Raw genomic sequence first — 22,231 nt, 5'->3', positions numbered from 1 at the left:
CACCACAACGACACCCAGATTTGATTATTCACTGGAAGATCTCACAGGACTCAGCATATAGTTGTTGCCTATGGTTTGTTATGGGGACAGGCTAGAAAGGCCAATCAGCACAGACAAATGGTGCATGGGGTGAAGTCCAGAGTAGACCAAGCACAGGCTTCCAGGACTCCTATCTTTATGGAGTTAGCAGGATGTGCTTAATTCCCCCAGCATGAAATTAGGACGGCACAAGTGAAATGTTGTCTGCCAGTACGAGGCTTATGGATACTCAGTGCCCGAGGTTTTCATCAAATGCTAAGCACATAGGCATCTTCTCCTTAGCATGTCCCAAAATTCCAGGTTTCCAAAAAGAAATCAGGTGTACGGCCTTAAGCACACTGATTTTACCAATTCTTAGGCACAGTGAGCTTCTATTACCAAGCTAGGGAATGGTGGAAACCTTCCTTAAATCCAAGATCCCAGGGAACAACCAAGGGCCATTCATTCAAGTAGGATATTCTGAGGGTAGCCATCTTCGGCCTGCTGGATGAAACCTTTTCTGCATAGAAATTACAGTCCTCAATTCATTTTTGGTGGTGTCTTCAAATTTTATTTTAATAGCAAGTAAAATGATGGTTATCATGGTACTGGTTTCAGTTTCATCATCCATATGAAGTAGGTATTTGTACAAAAAAGACTAGGGCAATATTAGGTCATTATCATCTTTTTTTATATGATTACGCTTTCATTATGATTCTTAGATACGATCAGCATAATGATTTTTGATTTAAAATTAGAATAAAATCTCAATTATATGGAAAACCCAGGTTTGATTCATATAGTGCTGAATCCCTGTTTATAGTTATATTTGGTCATATTCATCAATTGTTTTCTTGCCTAAATATACAAATAACTTGTATTTTTGTATTTTGCTTTATGTATTTTCATATACTTCCATATGGGAGACAGTATCCCTATTGTGTTACTTTGATCTCTATCTTAACGTTCAAGGTGAATGTATCATGGTTAATATATGCTAAGAGTAGCTTCAATGGATACCGTGTTTGGTTGTTGTACTTTGTTTGATTGTTTTTTACATTTAATGATCCTTATTTTTTCAGCAGTTTTAAGTTCACAGCAAAATATAATAGAAAGTACAGAGAGTCTCCATATACCATACCATGCTCCCGTACACGCCTAGCCTCCTCTGTTGTTAACATCTTGCACGACAGTGGTCCATTTTTAGTAGTAATTTTTTTTCAGTTCCTTTGTTTAGTTTTGAGTGAGAGAGCATGTATGCGTGTGAGCAGCCAAGGGGCAGAGGGAGAAGGGAGAAAGAATCCTGTGCTGTCAGCACAGAGCCTGATGCAGGACTTGATTCCATGAACTGTGAGATCATGACCTGATCTCAGATCCAGACATGGACGCTGAACCCATTGAGCCACCCAGGCACCCTGACAAGAGTGGTGCATTTTATATGGACACTAACTCATCATGTTCAGGCAATGTCTCTAATTTGCATTAGTGTTCAGCCTTGGTGTTATACATTCTATGGGTTTTAACAAATGTGTAATGATGTGAATCCACCTTTGTCGTATCGTGTGAAAGAGTTTCACTGCCTTAAAAGTCCTCTGTGCTTGGGCGCCTGGGTGGCTCAGTCGGTTAAGTGTCTGACTTTGGCTCAAGTCATGATCTCGTGGTTCACGAGATCGAGCCCCGTGTCAGGCTCTGGAATGACAGATCGGAGCCTGGATTCTGCTTCCAATTATGTGTCTCCCTCTCTCTCTGACCCTCCCCCCATTCATGTTCTGTCTCTAAAATAAATAAACGTTAAAAAAATTTAAAAAATAGTCCTTGGGGGTGTGCCCCTTTTTGTCTACATTCACCCCCTACCCTTACCTCCATAGTCTTGCTCTTTAAAGGGCGTCATATAGTAACAATCCTACAGTGGCTATCGTTGAATGTTTAGAAAATTAAAATTCCCCACTAATTGAATGTAGGCATTCAAGATATTCTTTGCCCTTTGTTGTGTTTTGTTGCTCATCAGTAGAGGATCTGATGACATATGCCTTCCATGAAAACAAGCATGATTTTTCTAGATGTGTGTCACCCAATGGGGAGGGTTGAGAAAAATGACATCATGAGCCACTACATAGTACCAACATTGGGATCCTCCTCTGTGATGTGCGGTGGGTCTAGACAGACTCTCTAGCAATGGAAGGAGACAGTGTCGAGAAGTTAGAAGTTTATCAAATTGGAATGCCACAGCCTTCCAACTTACCTTGGCATTGGAAATAAGGCCAGGGAGAGTCTGCTTGTTATGGTTTGGCCATGATGCAAAGTACAATAGCTATGGAGCACATTTGTGAGGTGTTGTTTCATCCTAACTCTGAACAGTCTCTACTAAATGCTGGGTAAGTTCTGCTGTGTTACAGCAAAATAAAAAAACTCTCTTTTAACTTCTATAGGGGTGGAAGTCCAGAAAAATCATGCTAGTTACAGTTTGACATTGTCAGCTTGTGATAATCATTCTCCTAACGACACCATTTTCCTCCAGTGTCATAGAGTTGGTCAGTGATGGCCATTGTAAACATCAGTTCCCCTGTAGGTGTCAAATTTTGATAAAACCCACTCTTGCTTTTGGTCAATATAGAGGAGAAAGTAAGATTTCTTAGTGCTTTAAGCCTACGAATGGGATAATTACATTTCAGTGCAGTGTGGTTTCCAGGTGTGGTCCCAAAGCAATACTTTTTCACAAATCATAAGCTGTACACTTGTAATTTCCTCTATTTTTCGATTGTTGATTTAACATGTATTTTGCTTTCTTCTTTAGGAGCAGATAAGAATGCTGAGGAAGATTCTATAGCCAGGTAGGATTTTTAGGGATTTGTAAAAGTGACATTCGTTGGGGCACGTGGGTGGCTCAGTCGGTTAAGATTGTGACTCTTGACTTCAACTCAGGTTTGTGAGATCAAGCCCCACGTCGGGTTTTGCGCTGACAGCCTCCTTGGGATATCTTTCCCGATTTCTGTGTGCACTCCCTCTCAAAGTATAAAGGAATGAAATGAAATGAAATGAAATGGAAAATGAAAGGAAAGGAAGTGAAATGAATGAACTGAAAATTATGTGTTTCCTAAGGGAACGCAGAGAACAAAAGCAGTTGTTGAGTGGTCTACCCTGGACAAGACACTATATCCTGTGCATAACATCTGTTAAGTTATATAGGCATTGCATAGCTTTGCAAAATAGCTGTGTTGTTGTAGCCTACTTTTTATTACTTTGGCAACTGTGGTTCAGGGAGGTTGAAGACTCGACCATGATTCCATAGTTAATGGGTAGCTGAGGGGCTTTTCCCGTCAGCCTGTGTAGCTTCCACATCCATTCTCTGGTTCCTCAGCAGCACTGAGATGAAGATACAGATCCTAGGGCAGATCAACTCAGAATGTCAAAGCTAATCATGTCGGAACTCTAATTTAGGGTTTTCTTAAGAAACCAGGTTAGTGCAAGCATTTGCCCTTATGTATTTGACCACTAGTGCTAACAAAAGTCATTAGTGCAGTGGTAACTAGTCCCTTGTTTTTACCATCCGAGATTTTAGGATGGATGTCAGCTATGGCCATGGTGTCAAGGCTTTTACCTAATAAGCAAGATGTCGTCAGGCATCTCCTTAGATGTGATGCTATCCCCTCTTCTTGAGACAAATGAGTTTTCTGTAAGGGAAGGGTATCTAGTTGTAGACCATGTTACGTTAATTAAATTCAGTCTCTATCGCAAGGATATTGCTAGGATATTTCGAGGATTCTCTGTTGCCTAAGTTCCCAGTCTGGTTTCCCTTTGGACTAGTACCCTTGACTAGTTCTAGGAAGCTTTTTCTTTTTTGGAGATTTTTTCCCTATGATGTTTCTGTACTGTGTTTTTGCCTTTTTACTTTCTTCTCTGGGTTTCTTGGTATTTCTTTTTTTTCTCCCCATTAATATTTCCCCTTCTGCCAGCTAACGACTCTCCATTTTTCCAGAGGCCAAATCATAACTACTTAGAGTCTCAAGATTTAGGGAACCTCAGAGATTGATTCATCAAAATACCCTCTGGTAATTCAACCTCTGTTTAACCTCCTTGCCCAATGGTTGCTTACATGGACAGTTTGAAACTCAAAAGAGATTGAAGTGACCTAGTTAGATATGATAAGTCACAGAAATGAGATTTACATTCGGGTTCTTTTCCTTCTTTCTTTCTTTCTTTCTTTCTTTCTTTGTTTCTTTGTTTCTTTCTTTCTTTCATTTCTTTCTTTGTTTTTTTGTCTTCATCTTGCAGACAAATATTTCAATGATAGAAATCTGGGGAGTGGGTCTAATGAATACAATGAAGGAGGGTAAGAGTCGAATTAGCAGAGGAGACCAGGTTTCAAGAAGAACAACACTGAGTTTGATAGAAACAAGAGTTTGAGGAAAGATGTCAGAATATGGGGGTTTATGCCAAGGGAGATAAAGGTGAATGACAGGAATGAAGGACCCAGGATTAGGGGAGTTGTTTAGAAAGGCATATTCAACTAGAGAGTTCAAGAGGGTCGTGACCAGGTTTCTGCTTTTGTGTGTGTTGGTTTCATTGAAGGTGCGAGCATACCTCAGATTTTCTGATGAGAGAGATTAAAAATCATTTGAGCTGCTGGGAAGAGTCTGTTTACAGCAAATAGAAATATGATATCCCCTACTTCCACCCCAACTGAGGGAGGATAGCTTCGATCCTCTCAAGGAATTGGGGGTGGGGGGTGGAGATTCCGAACATCAGAGATGTATGGCCCAAGGCAAGCTGTCTCCTCACTCCACCTCTTTTCCTAAATCTGTGATGCCCTTCCCAGGTACTTGTAGGGCTGGGCAGGGGTAGGACTGACTTGTCAAATCAGTAAGGGAGCTTCATCTGGATCGGTGATAAGATGCCTATGTTGAGGGGACTGTGTGGATGACTGAGACTCCCAGTCGCTTGTTCTCCAGGAGCAGGACATGGTTCCTACCCTCGGTCATTTGAGCCCATCCTTGTTGTAGGAGTGTATGGCTTCAGAGGCTCAAGTTTGAAAGGTTGGGGAAGGCCACAGAACCGTGCCGAAGAGTGATGTAGGAGTGGGAGCTCATAGGGAAGAAAATAGTCAGGCAGCGTATAGAGAAATAGAGGCACAACTACCAGGACCATTTGATCGCAGTCTCTCTCCTTGGGTAGCTGAATGCCCCCTGAAGGCTTGGAATGTCGTGCTAGTTATTATGGACCTAAATAAGGCAAGACCAGTGTAGGAACAAAGTTGGCCGTGGGAACTTTTAATCTCTAGTTAGTACTACCACTCATAACATGGAAACCCAAACTTTGATATATTTAGTTAAACAGAGGTCTACCTCGCACACAGTGTAATGGATGGTCCACCATGTTCGCCGTAAGTGTAGCACCCATCTGGTAAAGTATGATGGTATTACGATACCACTGACTAGATAACCTATGCTGTGCCTTTGAGCCTTGTGGTTATTCATTCTATAACTGGAACCCTGAACTCCCCTCTCCCCTTCACCCATTTTGTCAATCCCCCCACCTCCCCTCCCTCTGGCAAGAGTCAATTCTCTGCTTTTATGGGGCTGGTTCTGCTTTTGCTCTGATTGTTCATTTACTCCCCTTTTTACATTCTACACAGAAGTGAAATCATATAGGATTTGTCTTTCTCTGTCTGACTTATTTCACTTACCCTCATACCATCTAGGTACATCCATGATGTGCAGATCTCATTCTGTTTTATAGCTGCGTAATATTTCAGTGTGTGTGTGTGTGTGTGTGTGTGTGTGTGTGGTCTCTTCATGTATTGGTGGACACTTGGGTTGCTTCCATATCTTGTCTATTGTAAATAATGCTATAATAAAGAAAGGGGTGCATATATCTTTTCAAATTAGTATTTCCATTTCCCTTGGGTAAATAAATACCCACTAGTGGAATCACTGGATCCTATGGTATTTGTGTTTTTAATTCGTTGAGGCCCCTCCATACTGGCTTTCACTGTGGCGATACCAATTTACATCCCATGGCCAGTGCACAAGGGTTGTTTTTTCTCCACACCCTGAGCAACCCTTGTTGTTTCTTGTGTGTTGAAACTGAGCCATTCTGACAGATGTGAGGTGAGGAGTGATTGTAGTACCGTTTATACACTTATTTTTCAACCATTTCAGAGCATTCCCTGCCTGTCATACTTGGTTATGGAAACTCAGACTGGGTCTTTCCTGGAGATTTCACAGGTTGGCAGAGGTGGAGTCAAAATAGAGAACTGAAAGTTTTTTTTAAAACAGGGTCCAAATTGTGAAAGACCTGTACTCTAGAAACCGTAACACACTGATGAGAGAAATTGAAGGTGACGGAAAGAAAGAGAAAGACATCCGATGCTCACAGATGGGAAGAATACATATTTTTAAAGTGTCTACAGTACCCAAAAGCATCTACAGATGTCATGCAATCCCTGTCACCATACCAACAGCATTTGTCACAGAGCTAGATAAACAAGCCTAAACGTTGTATAGAACCACAAAAGACCTTGAATGGCCAAAGCAGTATTGCAAAAGAGGAAAACTGGAGGTATCGCAGTCTCAGATTTCAAGTTTTCTTCCAAAGCTGTAGTAATCCAAACAGCATGGTGGGTACTGGCGTACAAAATAGCCTCATAGCTCAGTGGAATAGAACCGCCAACCCAGACATAAATCCACCACTGTATGGTCAGTTCGTCTTCCACAAACAGAAAAGACTATCCATTGGGGAAAAGGCAGTCTCTTCACCAAATGGTGTTGGGTACACCAGACAAGTCACATTCCAAAGAATGAACCTGGGTCAATTTCTGTACCATACACACAAATAACCTCAAAATGAATTAAAGACCTATGTGTGAGACCTTAAACCATAAAAAATCCTTGAAGAGAGCACAGGCCGTCATTTCTCTGACTTTGGCTGTAGCAACATTTTACTAGTTATGTCGCTTGAGCAAGGGAAATAAAGCAAGAGCAAACTATGGGGGCTACATTAACCTACAAAGCTTTTGCACAGTGAAGGGAAACATCAAAACTAAAAGGCGTCCTCTGGGATGGGAGAACATATTTGCAAATATTTTGCAAATCCAGTAAAGGGATAGTATCCACAAAGTATAAAAAATTGATAGGAGTAAACATCCTCCCCTCCAAAAAAGCCCAGTTTAAAAATGAGCAGAAGATATAACCAGACATTTTTTCCAAGACAATATACAGATGGTCAACAGACACAGGAAAAAAGGCTCCCCCAAACTACAAGGAGATATCATGTCACACATGTCAGAATGGCTACATTCCAGGACACAAGAAGCAAGTGTTTGCGAGGATGTGGAGACAAAGGATACCTCTTGCACTGTTGGTGGAAATGGAAATGGGTGCGGCCCCTCTGGAAAACACTATGGAGATTCCTCAAAAAATTAAAAAGAGAACTCTCCTGTGATCCAGTTATTGTACTATTGGATACTACCCAAAAAAATACAAAAAACGCGAATTCCATGGGACACACGCACCCGTGTTTATTGCAGCATTATTTCCAATAGCCAGCGCAAGCGTCCATTGACAAATGAGTGAATGCAGAAGTTCTATATGTATGTATCTGTGTGTGTATATGTTTTTCATACACACACACACACACACACACACACACACAAACACACACACCCTGGAATATTACCCAACCATAAAACAATGAAATCTTGCCATTTACTTGGCAAGGATGTAATCAGGATGGAGCCTGAGAGTAGTATGTTAAGAAACGTCAGGGAAAGACAAATACCATATGATTTTACTCATGTAGCACTTAAGAAACAACAAATGAGCAAAGGAGATAAAAGAAGGAGAGACAAACCAAGAAACAGGCTCTCACCTGCCGAGAACAAGCAGATGGTTCCCAGAGAGGAGGTGAGTGGTGGGAGGGCTGAAAGAGACGATGGGGATGAAGGAGCGCCCTCGTCATGAAGGGCACGGGGTGGGTATGGAGTTGGTGAATCACTATATTGATAAACTGATACAACACTGGACGCTATTGTTACTGGAATTAAAACAAAACTCAATGAAAAAACCAGAGGCCAACTTTTAATTATACCAAGAAACGTGGTTTAATACACAGATAGCTGACCTTTCACTTAATTTTTTAAATTTTCTTTTAAATAAATGAACATGTTTTTGTTGTATATTTTTGCTCTCAAGGCTTTCTGACAAACCTGGTCCTGATGATTCATGGCCTACATCATCTAGCCAAGTCTTACATTTTGGTACCAAGGTAAAGTACCCTCCTGTGAAACTCACTTTCCTGCTCTGAATTGAGTTTTCTCCCTTATTTACTCTGAAAATTTAAGAGGAGCCTGTGTATCATCATTTCATGTGTGTCATGGAAAATTAGCAAGAAGAAACCACTTTACAGATACAGGACGCGTTGAATGTTTTGTTTTGTTTTGTTGTACTTTGGTAAATCCTAGAGGTGGAGGCTGAGAAAAGAATGGGCTGGAAAATATATAATGACAGTAAAATTATATTGGGAAAATCTTTCCCATAATGGAGGAAATACGACATTTGGTTAAGGATAAGGATTCTTACCGTGATAGTAACATGACTGATACTACGCATGCCTAAATGAAATCTTATTGGATCCAAGTATCTATTGTATGTGGCCCCCGCCCCGGGCAAGTTTTATTTTGGTGAGAAACAGGATTTTCCTTGGTCTCTATCCTTTGTTCTATATTTAGACTAAAATAATACTAGAAAATGTAGAAATGTAGATGTTTGCATTATTTCTCAACATTTACCTTACAAAGGTGTTCCCCTGTATGTTTAAATAACTCCTTGAAGAGTAAGTTAAGATTGTGCATCTCCCTGAAGAATACGTATTTTGTTGAAAAGAGTAGCCCTATGAGCAGAGGCTCTTCATAGCCAAGTTGTCAAATTTCTAATTTCAGAAATCTTTCATATTCTAGCTTTTAAAAATATCCCCTCCTAGTCCTTGTGTCAGATTCTAAAATTTAAAGTTTCAGACATTTGATATTTAGTTAAATATTCATTTCAAAGCCCCTAAATCATTATAAGCTACTGGAGGTTAGGAAACATACTTGTTTGACTCCTGGAGCTCCTGGAATAAAGTCTTGCTTGGAAGAAGCAATATCATATTTGTTGAATGTGAATAAATGAGTAGGGAAATGAAATTCCATAGAATGGAATTTGAAAAGTAATGAAATAGGCATGATATATCACAATTAAATATGTGAATTTAAAAAGTAAGGCTTCAGTTTATATTCTGTTTAGTGTTTAATACGTATAAACGCAAAGGGATTCTATTGAGAAAATCACGAGTTACATACGAAAGAAGGTTACCGTATATTTTTAGTATCCTCCCATTGTGAGCTTAGAATTGCAGAGAAAAAGTCCTCAGCCTTTGTTTTTTCAACCCCATCTGTGTCCCATTACATAGGTCCTTTGAAGGTTCACCTTTCTTCCTAGAATTCTCATTCCCAATTCTTTCTCCATAGTGAAAGTTGATGTGTTAGGAACCTCTCTTTTTCTGTTCTTTTGTTAGTCTAGTAAGAGTTGATAGCTTTTAGGAAGCGATAGATGCCAGTAATGGAACAATTTATTTTATAGTGAAAAAACTTAAATTCTTTATTACAGTATTTATAACCAGATAACTGTAGAGTGATAAAAGTCAGTATTATTAGGGATATACTGTGAATCAAAGCCTCTGTTTTACGTATACATTATATATATATGTATATATATCTTTAAAAGGTTTAAAAGAGACTATTGTTCATAGTTTATTCCCAGTCCTACTTACGTACCTGTTGAAAAATGTATGTTGTTTCCACTTACCTTACTTGGCTCACATTTCTCCTTTTCTTCCTTGTCTTAAGCTCATGCTTGATTGATTGGTCATGTCTTATATATTTTTTCCCTTTTTTCCTGTTCTCCCCCCATGCTTTTTAAGGTATTTTTAAAATTTTTTTTAAGTTTATTTATTTTGGAGCGAGAGAGAGAGAGTGCAAACGGGGTAGGGGCAGAGACAGAGGGAGACACAGAATCCAAAGCAGGCTGCAGGCTCCGAGCTGTCAACTAAGAGCTGATGTGGGGCTCAAACCCACAAACCGTGAGATCATGACTCATGAGCTGAAGGTGGACGCTGAACTGACTGAGCCACCTACGTGTTCCCCCCACCATGCTCTTTTTTAATGATTTACCCCTACCCTAATATTTCCTTGCAGAAAACATTTCTTTAGTGTCTGTTCTTTTAGTACATCACTTTCTGTCAACTCCATTGTCAGCATATTGGTTATGGAATTCTACTGTCTGTGTGTGGTTTTCATCCATGACTCATTGCCCCACAAGGTTTATTATTCTTTTCTTCTCTTTCTTGGAAGGAGCTGAGCTAAATGTTTTTGTAATGTTTGTATTTCTCTTGGAAAGAGAGAGAGAGAGAGAGAGAGAGAGAGAGAGAGAGAGAGAGAAAGAATGAGCAAGTGCTCATTGTTGTGATCTGAAAATAGGCAAGGTACGATCTCAGTCCTTTTATATTTGTGGAGGGCTGTTTTGTGACCCAGGATGTCACTTATATTGGAGAATGTTCTATGTGCACTTAAGAAGAACGTGCATTCTGCTGCTGTTGGATGAAAAGATCTCGATATATCGGTGTTGATATCCAGGTATATAAATGTATATATGAAGGCCAATATATATCTACGTATATCTGAATACATCTGGTCCAGTGACACACTGGATCTGTGTTTCCTTACTGATTTTCTGCCTTGATGATCCACCAGTTGTCATGTGTGGAGTCTTAAAGTTGTCTACCGTCATGGTATTTATGTATACATTTATTCATGTTTTTGATTCATCGATCCATATATGTGGGCGTTTCACTTTGGGGGCATAAACATTTACAAGTGTTAGCTCCTCTTGATGGATAGACCCCTTAATTGTGATAAAACGCCCTTCTGAATCTGTTACTACAGTGTTTGGTTTAAAATCTAGTCTGTCTGGTGGAAGTATGGCGACTCCAGCTTTCTTTTGACTTCTAGTAGCATGATAGGTGGTTCCCCATACCTTCACTTTGAATCTGGAGGTGTCCTGGGGTCTAAAATCAGTGTCTTGTTGACAGCATATAGATGGATCTTGTTCTTTGGTTTTGCTTTGTGTTTTATCCATTCGGATTCCCTGTGTCTTTTGATTGGGGCATTGAGTCCATTGACATTCAGAGTGATTCGTTAAAGATATGGATTTAGTGTCATTGTGTTATCTGAAGGTTTCATGCTTTTGGTGAGGCCTCTGGTCCTTTGTAGTCTCTGCTGCTTTCCACTCACAGAGTCGCCCCTTAGGATCTCCTGCAGGGCTGGTTTAGTGGTCATGAACTCCATTAGGTTTGTTTGTCTGGGAAAGCCTTTCTCTCTCTTTCTATTCATATGACAGCCTTGCTGGGGAAAGGATTCTTTGCTGCATATGTTCCCATTCAGCACATTGACCGTTTCCTACCCCTCCCTTCTGCCCTGCCAAGTTTCATTGGACAGGTCTGCTGCTACCCTTATGTGTCTTCCCTTGCAGATTAAGCCCCGTTTGTCCCAAGCTGCTTTCAGAATTCTCTCTTGATCTTTGTATTTTTCCGGTTTCGCTTTGACATGTCGTGGTGTTGACCTGGTTTTGTTGATTTGGAAGGGAATTCTCTGTGCCACCAGGACTTGGATGCCTGTTTCCTTCCCCAGAAGAGGGAAGTTCTCAGCTATAAGTTGTTCAAATAAACCTTCTGCCCCTTTCTCTCAGTCTTCTTCTTCTGGGACTCCTATTATGTGGCTAATATTTCATCTCACCGAATCAATTAGATCTCTAGTACCTGCCTCGTGGTCTAGTAATTTCCTTTCTCTGCTTCATCTTTGTCCACAATTGTATCGTCTATTTTAATCGATTCTCTCTTCTGCTTCTCCCATCCTTGGTGTCAGTGCATCCAGTTTATTTTGTAACTCGTTTACAACATTTCATTTTCAGCATTCATGGTGACCATTCCTTAGGTCCTTGATCTCTGAAGCAGTAGATTGCTGTCTTCTATGATTGGTTTCAAGTCCGGCTATGCGTCTTATGAGTGTTATTCCAAAAACGTGCTCAGATATATTGTTTCTGTCTCTTTTGAGCACTTCTCTGGCTGTCCTTCTTCCTGGAATTTTTTTGAGGAGAATTCTTTTTTTTTTTTTTTTAATATATGAAATTTATTGTCAAATTGGTTTCCATACAACACCCAGTGCTCATCCCAAAAGGTTCCCTCCTCAATACCCATCACCCACCCTCCTCTCCCTCCCACCCCCCATCAATCCTCAGTTTGTTCTTAGTTTTTAACAGGCTCTTATTCTTTTGCTCTCTCCCACTCTAACCTCTTTTTTTTTTTCCTTCCCCTCCCCCATGGGTTTCTGTTAAGTTTCTCAGGATCCACATAAGAGTGAAACCATATGGTATCTGTCTTTCTCTGTATGGCTCATTTCACTTAGCATCACACTCTCCAGTTCCATCCACGTTGCTACAAAAGGCCATATTTCATTTTTTCTCATTGCCACGTAGTATTCCATTGTGTGTATAAACCACAATTTCTTTATCCATTCATCAGTTGATGACATTTAGGCTCTTTCCATAATTTGGCTATTGTTGAGAGTGCTGCTATAAACATTGGGGTACAAGTGCCCCTATGCATCAGTACTCCTGTATCCTTTGGATAAATTCCTAGCAGTGCTATTGCTGGGTCATAGGGTAGGTCTATTTTTAATTTTCTGAGGAACCTCCACACTGCTTTCCAGAGCGGCCGCACCAATTTGCATTCCCACCAACAGTGCAGGAGGGTTCCCGTTTCTCCACATCCTCTCCAGCATCTATAGTCTCCTGATTTGTTCATTTTGGCGACTCTGACTGGCGTGAGGTGATATCTGAGTGTGCTTTTGATTTGTATTTCCCTGATAAGGAGCGACGTTGAACATCTTTTCATGTGCCTGTTGGCCATCCGGATGTCTTCTTTAGAGAAGTGTCTCTTCATGTTTTCTGCCCATTTCTTCACTGGGTTGTTTGTTTTTCGGGTGTGGAGTTTGGTGAGCTCTTTATAGATTTTGGATACTAGCTCTTTGTCCGATATGTCATTTGCAAATACCTTTCCCATTCCGTTGGTTGCCTTTTAGTTTTGTTGGTTGTTTCCTTTGCTGTGCAGAAGCTTTTTATCTTCATAAGGTCCCAGTAATTCACTTTTGCTTTTAATTCCCTTGACTTTGGGGATGTGTCGAGTAAGAGATTGCTACAGGCGAGGTCAGAGAGGTCTTTTCCTGCTTTCTCCTCTAAGGTTTTGAGGGTTTCCTGTCTCACATTCAGGTCCTTTATCCATTTTGAGTTTATTTTTGTGAATGGTGTGAGGAAGTGGTCTAGTTTCAACCTTCTGCATGTTGCTGTCCAGTTCTCCCAGCACCATTTGTTAAAAAGACTGTCTTTTTTCCATTGGATGTTCTTTCCTGCTTTGTCAAAGATGAGTTGGCCATACGTTTGTGGGTCTAGTTCTGGGGTTTCTATTCTATTCCATTGGTCTATGTGTCTGTTTTTGTGCCAATACCATGCTGTCTTGATGATGACAGCTTTGTAGTAGAGGCTAAAGTCTGGAATTGTGATGCCTCCTGGTTTGGTCTTCTTCAAAATTACTTTGGCTATTCGGGGCCTTTTGTGGTTCCATATGAGTTTTAGGATTGCTTGTTCTAGTTTCGAGAAGAATGCTGGTGCAATTTTGATTGGGATTGCATTGAATGGGTAGATAGCTTTGGGTAGTATTGACATATTTTGACAATATTTATTCTTCCAATCCATGAGCAGGGAATGTCTTTCCATTTCTTTAAATCTTCTTCAATTACCTTCATAAGTTTTCTATAGTTTTCAGCATACAGATCTTTTACATCTTTGGTTAGACTTATTCCTAGGTATTTTATGCTTCTTGGTGCAATTGTGAATGGGATCAGTTTCTTTATTTGTCTTTCTGTTGCTTCATTGTTAGTGTATAAGAATGCAACTGATTTCTGTACATTGATTTTGTATCCTGCAACTTTGCTGAATTCATGTATCAGTTCTAGCAGACTTTTGGTGGAGTCTATCGGAGTTTCCATGTATAATATCATGTCATCTGCAAGAAAACGAAAGCTTGACTTCATCTTTGCCAATTTTGATGCCTTTGATTTCCTTTTGTTGTCTGATTGCTGATGCTAGCACTTCCAGCACTATGTTAAACAACAGCGGTGAGGGTGGGCATCCCTGTCGTGTTCCTGATCTCAGGGAAAAAGCTCTCAGTTTTTCCCCGTTGAGGATGATGTTAGCTGTGGGCTTTTCATAAATGGCTTTTTTGATCTTTAAGTATGTTCCTTCTATCCCGACTTTCTCAAGGGTTTTTATTAAGAAAGGGTGCTGGATTTTGTCAAAGGCCTTTTCTGCATCGATTGACAGGATCATATGGTTCTTCTCTTTTTTTTTTGTTAATGTGATGTATCACGTTGATTGATTTGCGAATGTTGAACCAGCCCTGCATCCCAGGAATGAATCCCACTTGGTCATGGTGAATAATTCTTTTTATATGCCGTTGAATTCGATTTGCTAGTATCTTACTGAGAATTTTTGCATCCATATTCATCAGGGATATTGGTCTGTAGTTCTCTTTTTTTACTGGGTCTCTGTCTGGTTTCAGAATCAAAGTAATACTTGCTTCATAGAATGAGTCTGGACGTTTTCCTTCCCCTTCTATTTCTTGGAATGGCTTGAGAAGGATAGGTATTATCTCTGCTTTAAACGTCTGGTAGAACTCCCCTGGGAAGCCATCTGGTCCTGGACTCTTATTTGTTGGGAGATTTTTGATAACCGATTCAATTTCTTCGCTGGTTATGGGTCTGTTCAAACTTTCTATTTCCTCCTGATTGAGTTTTGGAAGAGTGTGGGTGTTTAGGAATTTGTCCATTTCTTCCAGGTTGTCCAATTTGTTGGCATATAATTGTTCATAGTATTCCCTGAAAATTGTTTGTATCTCTGAGGGATTGGTTGTAATCATTCCATTTTCATTCATGATTTTATCTATTTGGGTCATCTCCCTTTTCTTTTTGAGAAGCCTGGCTAGAGGTTTGTCAATTTTGTTTATTTTTTCACAAAACCAACTCTTGGTTTCGTTGATCTGCTCTACAGTTTTTTTAGATTCTATATTGTTTATTTCTGCTCTGATCTTTATGATTTCTCTTCTTCTGCTGGGTTTAGGCTGCCTTTGCTGTTCTGCTTCTATTTCCTTTAGGTGTGCGCTTAGATTATGTATTTGGGATTTTTCTTGTTTCTTGAGATAGGCCTGGATTGCAATGTATTTTCCTCTCAGGACTGCCTTTGCTGCGTCCCAATGCGTTTGGATTGTTGTATTTTCATTTTCGTTTGTTTCCATATATTTTTTAATTTCTTCTCTAATTGCCTGGTTGACCCACTCATTCGTTAGTAGGGTGTTCTTTAACCTCCATGCTTTTGGAGGTTTTCCAGACTTTTTCCTGCGGTTGATTTCAAGCTTCATAGCATTGTGGTCTGAAAGTATGCATGGTATAATTTCAATTCTTGTAAACTTATGAAGGGCTGTTTTGTGACCCAGTATATGATCTATCTTGGAGAATGATCCATGTGCACTCGAGAAGAAAGTCTATTCTGTTGCTTTGGGATGCAGAGTTCTAAATATATCTGTCAAGTCCATCTGATCCAATGTATCATTCAGGGCCCTTGTTTCTTTATTGACCATGTGTCTAGATAATCTATCCATTTCTGTAAGTGGGGTGTTAAAGTCCCCTGCAATTACCACATTCTTCTCAATAAGGTTGCTTATGTTTATGAGTAATTGTTTTATATATTTGGGGGCTCCGGTATTCGGCGCATAGACGTTTATAATTGTTAGCTCTTCCTGATGGATAGACCCTGTAATTATTATATAATGCCCTTCTTCATCTCTTGTTACAGCCTTTAATTGAAAGTCTAGTTTGTCTGATATAAGTATGGCTACTCCAGCTTTCTTTTGGCCTCCAGTAGCATGATAAATAGTTCTGCATCCCCTCACTCTCAATCTAAAGGTGTCCTCAGGTCTAAAATGAGTCTCTTGTAGACAGCAAATAGATGGGTCTTGTTTTTTTATCCATTCTGATACCCTATGTCTTTTGGTTGGCGCATTTAATCCATTTACATTCAGTGTTATTATAGAAAGATACGGGTTTAGAGTCATTGTGATGTCTGTATGTTTTACGCTTGTAGTGATGTCTCTGGTACTTTGTCTCACAGGGTCCCCCTTAGGATCTCTTGTAGGGCTGGTTTAGTGGTGACAAACTCCTTCAGTTTTTGTTTGTTTGGGAAGACCTTTATCTCTCCTCCTATTCTAAACGACAGACTTGCTGGATAAAGGATTCTCAGCTGCATATTTTTCCCGTTTAACACACTGAAGATCTCGTGCGAATTCTTTCTGGCCTGCCAAGTTTCAAAAGAGAGATCAGTCACGAGCCTTATCGGTCTCCCTTTATATGTGAGGGCACGTTTACCCCTTGCTGCTTTCAGAATTTTCTCTTTATCCTTGTATTTTGCCAGTTTCACTATGATATGTCGTGCCGAAGATCGATTCAAGTTACATCTGAAGGGAGTTCTCTGTGCCTCTTGGATTTCAATGCCTTTTTCCTTCCCCAGTTCAGGGAAGTTCTCAGCTATAATTTCTTCAAGTACCCCTTCAGCACCTATCCCTCTCTCTTCCTCCTCTGGGATACCAATTATGCGTATATTATTTCTTTTTAGTGTATCACTTAGTTCTCTAATTTTCTCCTCATACTCCTGGATTTTTTTATCTCTCTTTTTCTCAGCTTCCCCTTTTTCCATAACTTTATCTTCTAGTTCACCTATTCTCTCCTCTGCCTCTTCAATCCGAGCCGTCGTCGTTTCCATTTTGTTTTGCATTTCGTTTAAAGCGTTTTTCAGCTCCTCGTGACTGTTCCTTAGTCCCTTGATCTCTGTAGCAAGAGATTCTCTGCTGTCCTCTATACTGTTTTCAAGCCCAGCGATTAATTTTATGACTATTATTCTAAATTCACTTTCTGTTCTATTATTTAAATCCTTTTTGATCAGTTCATTAGCTGTTGTTATTTCCTGGAGATTCTTCTGAGGGGAATTCTTCCGCTTGGTCATTTTGGATAGTCCCTGGCGTGGTGAGGACCTGCAGGGCGCTTCCCCTGTGCTGTGGTGTATAACTGGAGTTGGTGGGCAGGGCCGCAGTGAGACCTGATGTCTGCCCCCAGCCCACCGCTGGGGCCACAGTCAGACTGGTGTGTGCCTTCTCTTCCCCTCTCCTAGGGGCGGGATTCCCTGTGGGGTGGCCTGGCCCGTCTGGGCTACTTGCACAGTGCCAGGCTTGTGGTGCTGGGGATCTGGCGTCTTAGCTGGGGTGGGTGGGCAAGGTGCAGGGGGGCAGGAGGGGCAGGCTTAGCTCGCTTCTCTGTAGGTGATCCACTTCAGGAGGGGTCCCTCTTCCGTGGGCCTCTCGTCTGCGCTTGGCTCCGGAGACTCCGTTCTGCTAATCCTCTCGTGGTTTTCTGGGTTATTTAGGCAGGTGTAGGTGGAATCTAAGTGATCAGCAGGACGCGTGGTGAGCCCAGCGTCCTCCTACGCCACCATCTTCCCTCTCTCCTCGCCAAAATAATTTCTAAAAGAAAATACTCTAGAGTAATTAACAGGCGTCATCTACCCAAGGAATGGAACAAATAGGAAGTTCAGGTTCTAAGGAGCTGCCTTGTTTGTGCCAGTGGCCCCACGCTAGCTCTTTATTAATTGCACCACCTGGGATGCTGATAGCGAACTTAGCTTTGGGACATTTCAGGCCTGGCATGGGATGCAGTTTTTACACAAGCTGCCACAGGGCACTGCTCTCCATGTGCTTTCTTTCCTGACCACTCTTCAATTAAGAAGTGTGGTATTCCCTTTCAGCCGGAAAATTCTGTGATTTCTTGTCTTGTGGTTCAGAAATCCGATTTCACAGCTTATCTTCCGTTAGATGAAAGTGTTTACGGTGTGTCTGGAGCTGGAGTAAGTTCCTGCGGGTGCCCAAGAGCAGGGGCCTCCTCTCTCCTCTCATTAATTTGCTGATGCCTAACTGCACTGACGCAGCGGTGAGATACCGGGGAGAGAGCTGAGGAGAATTCTTCAATTTCGTCGTTTTGGCCGGATTCCTGCCCTTTTTGTGTTTTAATAGCTTGTTCTGTGTCCCACACCTGCTAGTTCTACTGTGTTAAAAAGGGGTCCTACACGGTCCAGGGCCTGGCAGTTGAACAAATGTTTTTGGAGTGTGTTGTGTGCACTCTTTCGGTGCGTCTGTGGCTACTGTTCCCGCTACTTGGAGTGGCGGTTTGGGCCTTCCACCAGGTGTGCTTTGATTTGTTGGGTGAAGTAATCCTGGAAAAAAGGAGAAGAGGGTGGTGAAGAATCCTTAGCCCAAACAAAGAGGGAAATGACAGGAGTGGGAAAAAAGACCAGGCAGTGACTCAAAGGAGCTCTAGGGCTTACTCCAGAAAGAGAAGGAGGAAAAGGAAGAAGGAGATCTGGAAAGGTATAGAGAAAATGCCCGATCAAACGAACAAACAATCAGAACAGAGGAACAAAGGGAAAAAAAATACATATATATATATACACATAATTAGCGTTTTTTTTTACCATGGACTTTGTCAGTGGTACGGCTTGGGGTTCTGGCTCTAGAACCCTGCGCTGCATCACCCTGGAGCCAAAGCCAATGACCTGCATATGGTTATGAGCTACTCTGAGAATGTGGAGTTGGGGAAAGGTCGCAGCTTTGCAGCTGGACAGCCTTGAGTTCATGTTCCAGCCCTGCCATTTGGCAGATTCACGAACCTTTCTGGCTTCCGTTTCCTCACGTATGGGATGGCAGGGGGTCACGTACCAACACGGCACTACATTGTGCTGTCGCTGCCGAAGATTCACCAGTATTTATGAAGGGACCAGGCACTGTGTTTGGCTTACCCTTTGAGAGTTGAGGGGCACCTGGGTGGCTCAGTCGGTTAAGTGTCCAACTCCTAATTTCAGCTCAGGTCATGATCTACAGTCATGAGATCGAGCCCTGTATTGGGCTCCACACTGAGCATGGAGGCTGCTTACGATTCTCTCTCTCTCTCTCTCTCTCTCTCTCTCTCTCTCTCTCCTCCTCTCTCACCCCCACCCACCCCTCTCCCCCACTTGCACGCTCTCTCTTGCTCTCTAAAATAAATTAAATAAAAAGAACTCAGTTGCAGAAGGGTGTTTTGCTGCCCTGTCTGGTCTCATCCGAACTTGTAGATGTTTTAGCACAGGATCTTGCTCTCCCTGGTAAGCCCTGGGCTGGGGGGCAGGGTGTTGTAGACCTGGAAGGGGGTATTTCTTGGGGTCCAAAGGAATGAGCCCTCAAATGGAGGTCAGGAAGGCTGAGTCTCGCCTGACTGCCTTGCCATCCTGAGGTGGGCAGCTGGATCTCCCCTCTGAGTCTGGTGGGTCACTGGCCCCATGGAAGTAATCCCTCAGCCAAAGAAGCTTCAACACCCTCGTGAGCCTCCTGGCCCTGCCACTTAAGCACTCTGTGCCCCCGGGGGTCAGCAGCTAAGAGTGCTGAACTCCAGTGGGAGGCGGTGTGTTTTTCTTCTAGTAGGTACAGGAAGACAAGTGAATAGGTTCTTACACTTTTTTTTTTCCTCACAGAATCTCGAAGGAACTCGGGTTTATAAAGGATGGGAACAGCTCCCTTTGCAGTGAGCCTCCCTTAAAAAATCAGGTAGCTGAGAGGCGCCTGGTGGCTCAATCAGTTAAGCGTCTGGCTCTTGATTTCAGTTTGGGTCATGATTTCTCAGTCCTGGGGTCAGGCTCTGTGCTGACAGCAGGGAGCCTGCTTGGGATTCTCTCTTTCTCACTCTCTCTCTCTCTGCCCCTTCCTGGCTTGTTCTCTCTCTCTCTCTCTCTCTCTCTCTCTCTCTCCCTCCCTCCCTCCCTCCCTCCCTCCCTCTCTGCTTCCCTCCCTCCCCCTCCCTCAAAATAAATAAAACCTTAAATTAAAAACAGCCAGATAGCTGAAGCCCCAAGAGTTCCAGAGATTTGGGTGATGCCTGGGACCTTGAACGAATGGTCCTTTAGTTTGTATTATTTAGTAAGTTATGTTTCATTAGTAAATTCAGATTATAGCAACTATCGTAGATTTTTTCCTTCTTTTGTTTTTTTTCTCCCTTTTTTGAGAAATAAAGACATCTTTACACCCCCCACGTATTAGCCACTGCTCTAAATCACCAATCCACAAAGCAAGCTTCCTGTCGAGTAGGTACAAGTAGCAACTCCTCTTTACTGATGAGGGAAACCGAAGCTCAGAGAGGTTAAGAGGCTGGGCTGAGGTCACACAACTTGGGAAGCAGCACAGCAGGGTGCTGTAGCCAGCCTCACCCATTTCACTGTGGGGAATCCCTTGCAAAGCTAGCTAGAACAATAAAGAAGTCTAGAAACACAAAGCCAAAAGGGAAAGAGGCTCAAAAAACTGATTTTATTGGTTCAAGGGTATGGGAAGTTGGGGTGCAGACTGCCAGCTTCAGGTGCAGTTCTGTCCAGGGGTCCCGATGATGTCATGAGGACCTTCTCTGTTTTCCTGTCTCTGTGCTGATTTTCTGTGCGTTGGCTTTATGCTTCGCCTGTCTCTGCGGGGAGGGGGAGTGTTGCCCGGCCGCTCTTGGGGTACAGCCTGCAAGCTTGGCATCAGCAGACAGAAAGCTTCCCCTCCCCCTTGGTTTTGGGGGAAGATGTAGGAGAAGATTTTGTTCACAGAACATGGAAGAGGTACACTGATCCCTGCTCAGGTAGGGAGAGTCCAGGAAGGCTCCCGGGAGGAGGGGACATCTGGGCTGAAGCCTGAATTGCACTTAGCCCGCTGGAGCATGTAGGGAGGGGCACCTGGCCGGAGGCACAGGTGAGCGAGGGCACAGAGCGGAGGTCATGGCGCCGCCTTTGGGGAGCAGCGTCTGAGGGTCCGTGGTCCAAGGCACAGCCGGAGACGCTGCCTGCTAGGTCCTCAGCACCCAGGGCGCTCGCAGGGGAGGCAGAGCAGCAAAACCTGCGCTCTGCTCTTCCCCTCTCCTCTTCACTTTGCCCAAATGCCGAGAACGATTTTTAAAGCCACCCTGACACCGTCCAGATATCCTGCGTTAACCAGCCTCTCCGCTGCGAGTTTCTGGCAGCCGCGAGAGTCAGGGGGCCTCCGTCTCTTTAGCTCCTGCTGGCTCAGCGTTACTCACCCACCTGCACTGCCAGGCGCCGACCACCTGAGACCCCAGCTGGGGTGGGGTACGCCCTGAGTCAGGACTGAGGCAGCAGGCCTCGGAGGAGCGGGTGGCAACCGGGCTGCTTTTTATTTTGGCCTCATATGCGCCCCAGGCACAGTGCTGGGGGTTTTATACCAGGGGGTCCTCTGGGCCACGTCCAGCCTTTTTGTGAAACTGCTCTTGAGCAGAGAAGAATGGTTTTTACATCCTAAAAGAGGGTTATAAAAACAAGAGACAGTGGGACAGAGACTCTGTGTGGCCTGAAAATAGGTTTGACGGATGGAGTAAGTGAAAATTCAGATTCCTGGTGGGGGGGTGGTGGTGGTGGTGCGGGGCACCTGGCTGGCTCAGTCAGTTAAGCCTCGGGCTCTTGATTTCAGCTCAGGTCACAGTCTTGGGGGTTGTGAGCTTGAGCCCTGCATAGGGCTCTGCACTGACATGGCGGAGCGTGCTTGGGATTCTCTCTCCCTCTCTAAATAAATAAATAAACTTAATTTTTTTTTTTAAAGTTCAGATTGCCTGGTTGAATCTGAATTTCAGGACAACAAGTAGTCTTTTAGCCTAGGTATGGTCCACGCAATATTTGGTACATACTTGCACAAAAAAGAAATTCCTTGTGTATCTGAAGTTTAGGTATCACCGGGCAGCCTGTATTTTATCTGGCGGTCCTATTCCAGAACCTGAAGTGTTTGCTGTCTGACCCTCTCCGGAAAATACTGCCCACCCTGGCCTTAAACACACAGCAGATGAGATCAGACGTCCAAGGGACTTAAAGACACTGCCTGGGTCAAAACTCAGTGAGCTTTAGCTGCTGGTGTTAGTGCTACTAATGTAATCAGAGTGATCACCGAACATATGTTGAGCACATGC

General features: G+C 42.6%; 1 protein-coding gene across 12 annotated transcripts in view; it reads left to right on the top strand.

Moving 5' to 3' along the window:
- The window catches only part of LOC106984159 (ankyrin repeat domain-containing protein 26-like), a 197,336-nt gene that overhangs the window by 20,329 nt on the left and 154,776 nt on the right, over positions 1-22,231 (top strand). For 11 of the 12 annotated variants that reach the window (XR_008292947.1, XR_008292946.1, XR_008292942.1 and 8 more), the window contains exons 6-7: positions 2,813-2,849; positions 8,208-8,280. Coding sequence is in view for 5 of the 12 variants with exons in the window: in XM_053208883.1 (XP_053064858.1) it covers positions 2,813-2,849; positions 8,208-8,280 (110 nt within the window). In the remaining 7 variants the exon portion in view is untranslated. The remainder of the gene's footprint in view (positions 1-2,812; positions 2,850-8,207; positions 8,281-22,231) is intronic. The other variant, XR_008292943.1, reaches the window with a different exon arrangement.

This window comes from Acinonyx jubatus, chromosome E4, assembly GCF_027475565.1.
Source record: "Acinonyx jubatus isolate Ajub_Pintada_27869175 chromosome E4, VMU_Ajub_asm_v1.0, whole genome shotgun sequence".
In the NCBI taxonomy this organism is placed as follows: Eukaryota; Metazoa; Chordata; class Mammalia; order Carnivora; family Felidae; genus Acinonyx; species Acinonyx jubatus.
Note: the sequence above shows the minus strand (reverse complement) of the source record. Positions and strands in the feature narration are given on the sequence as shown.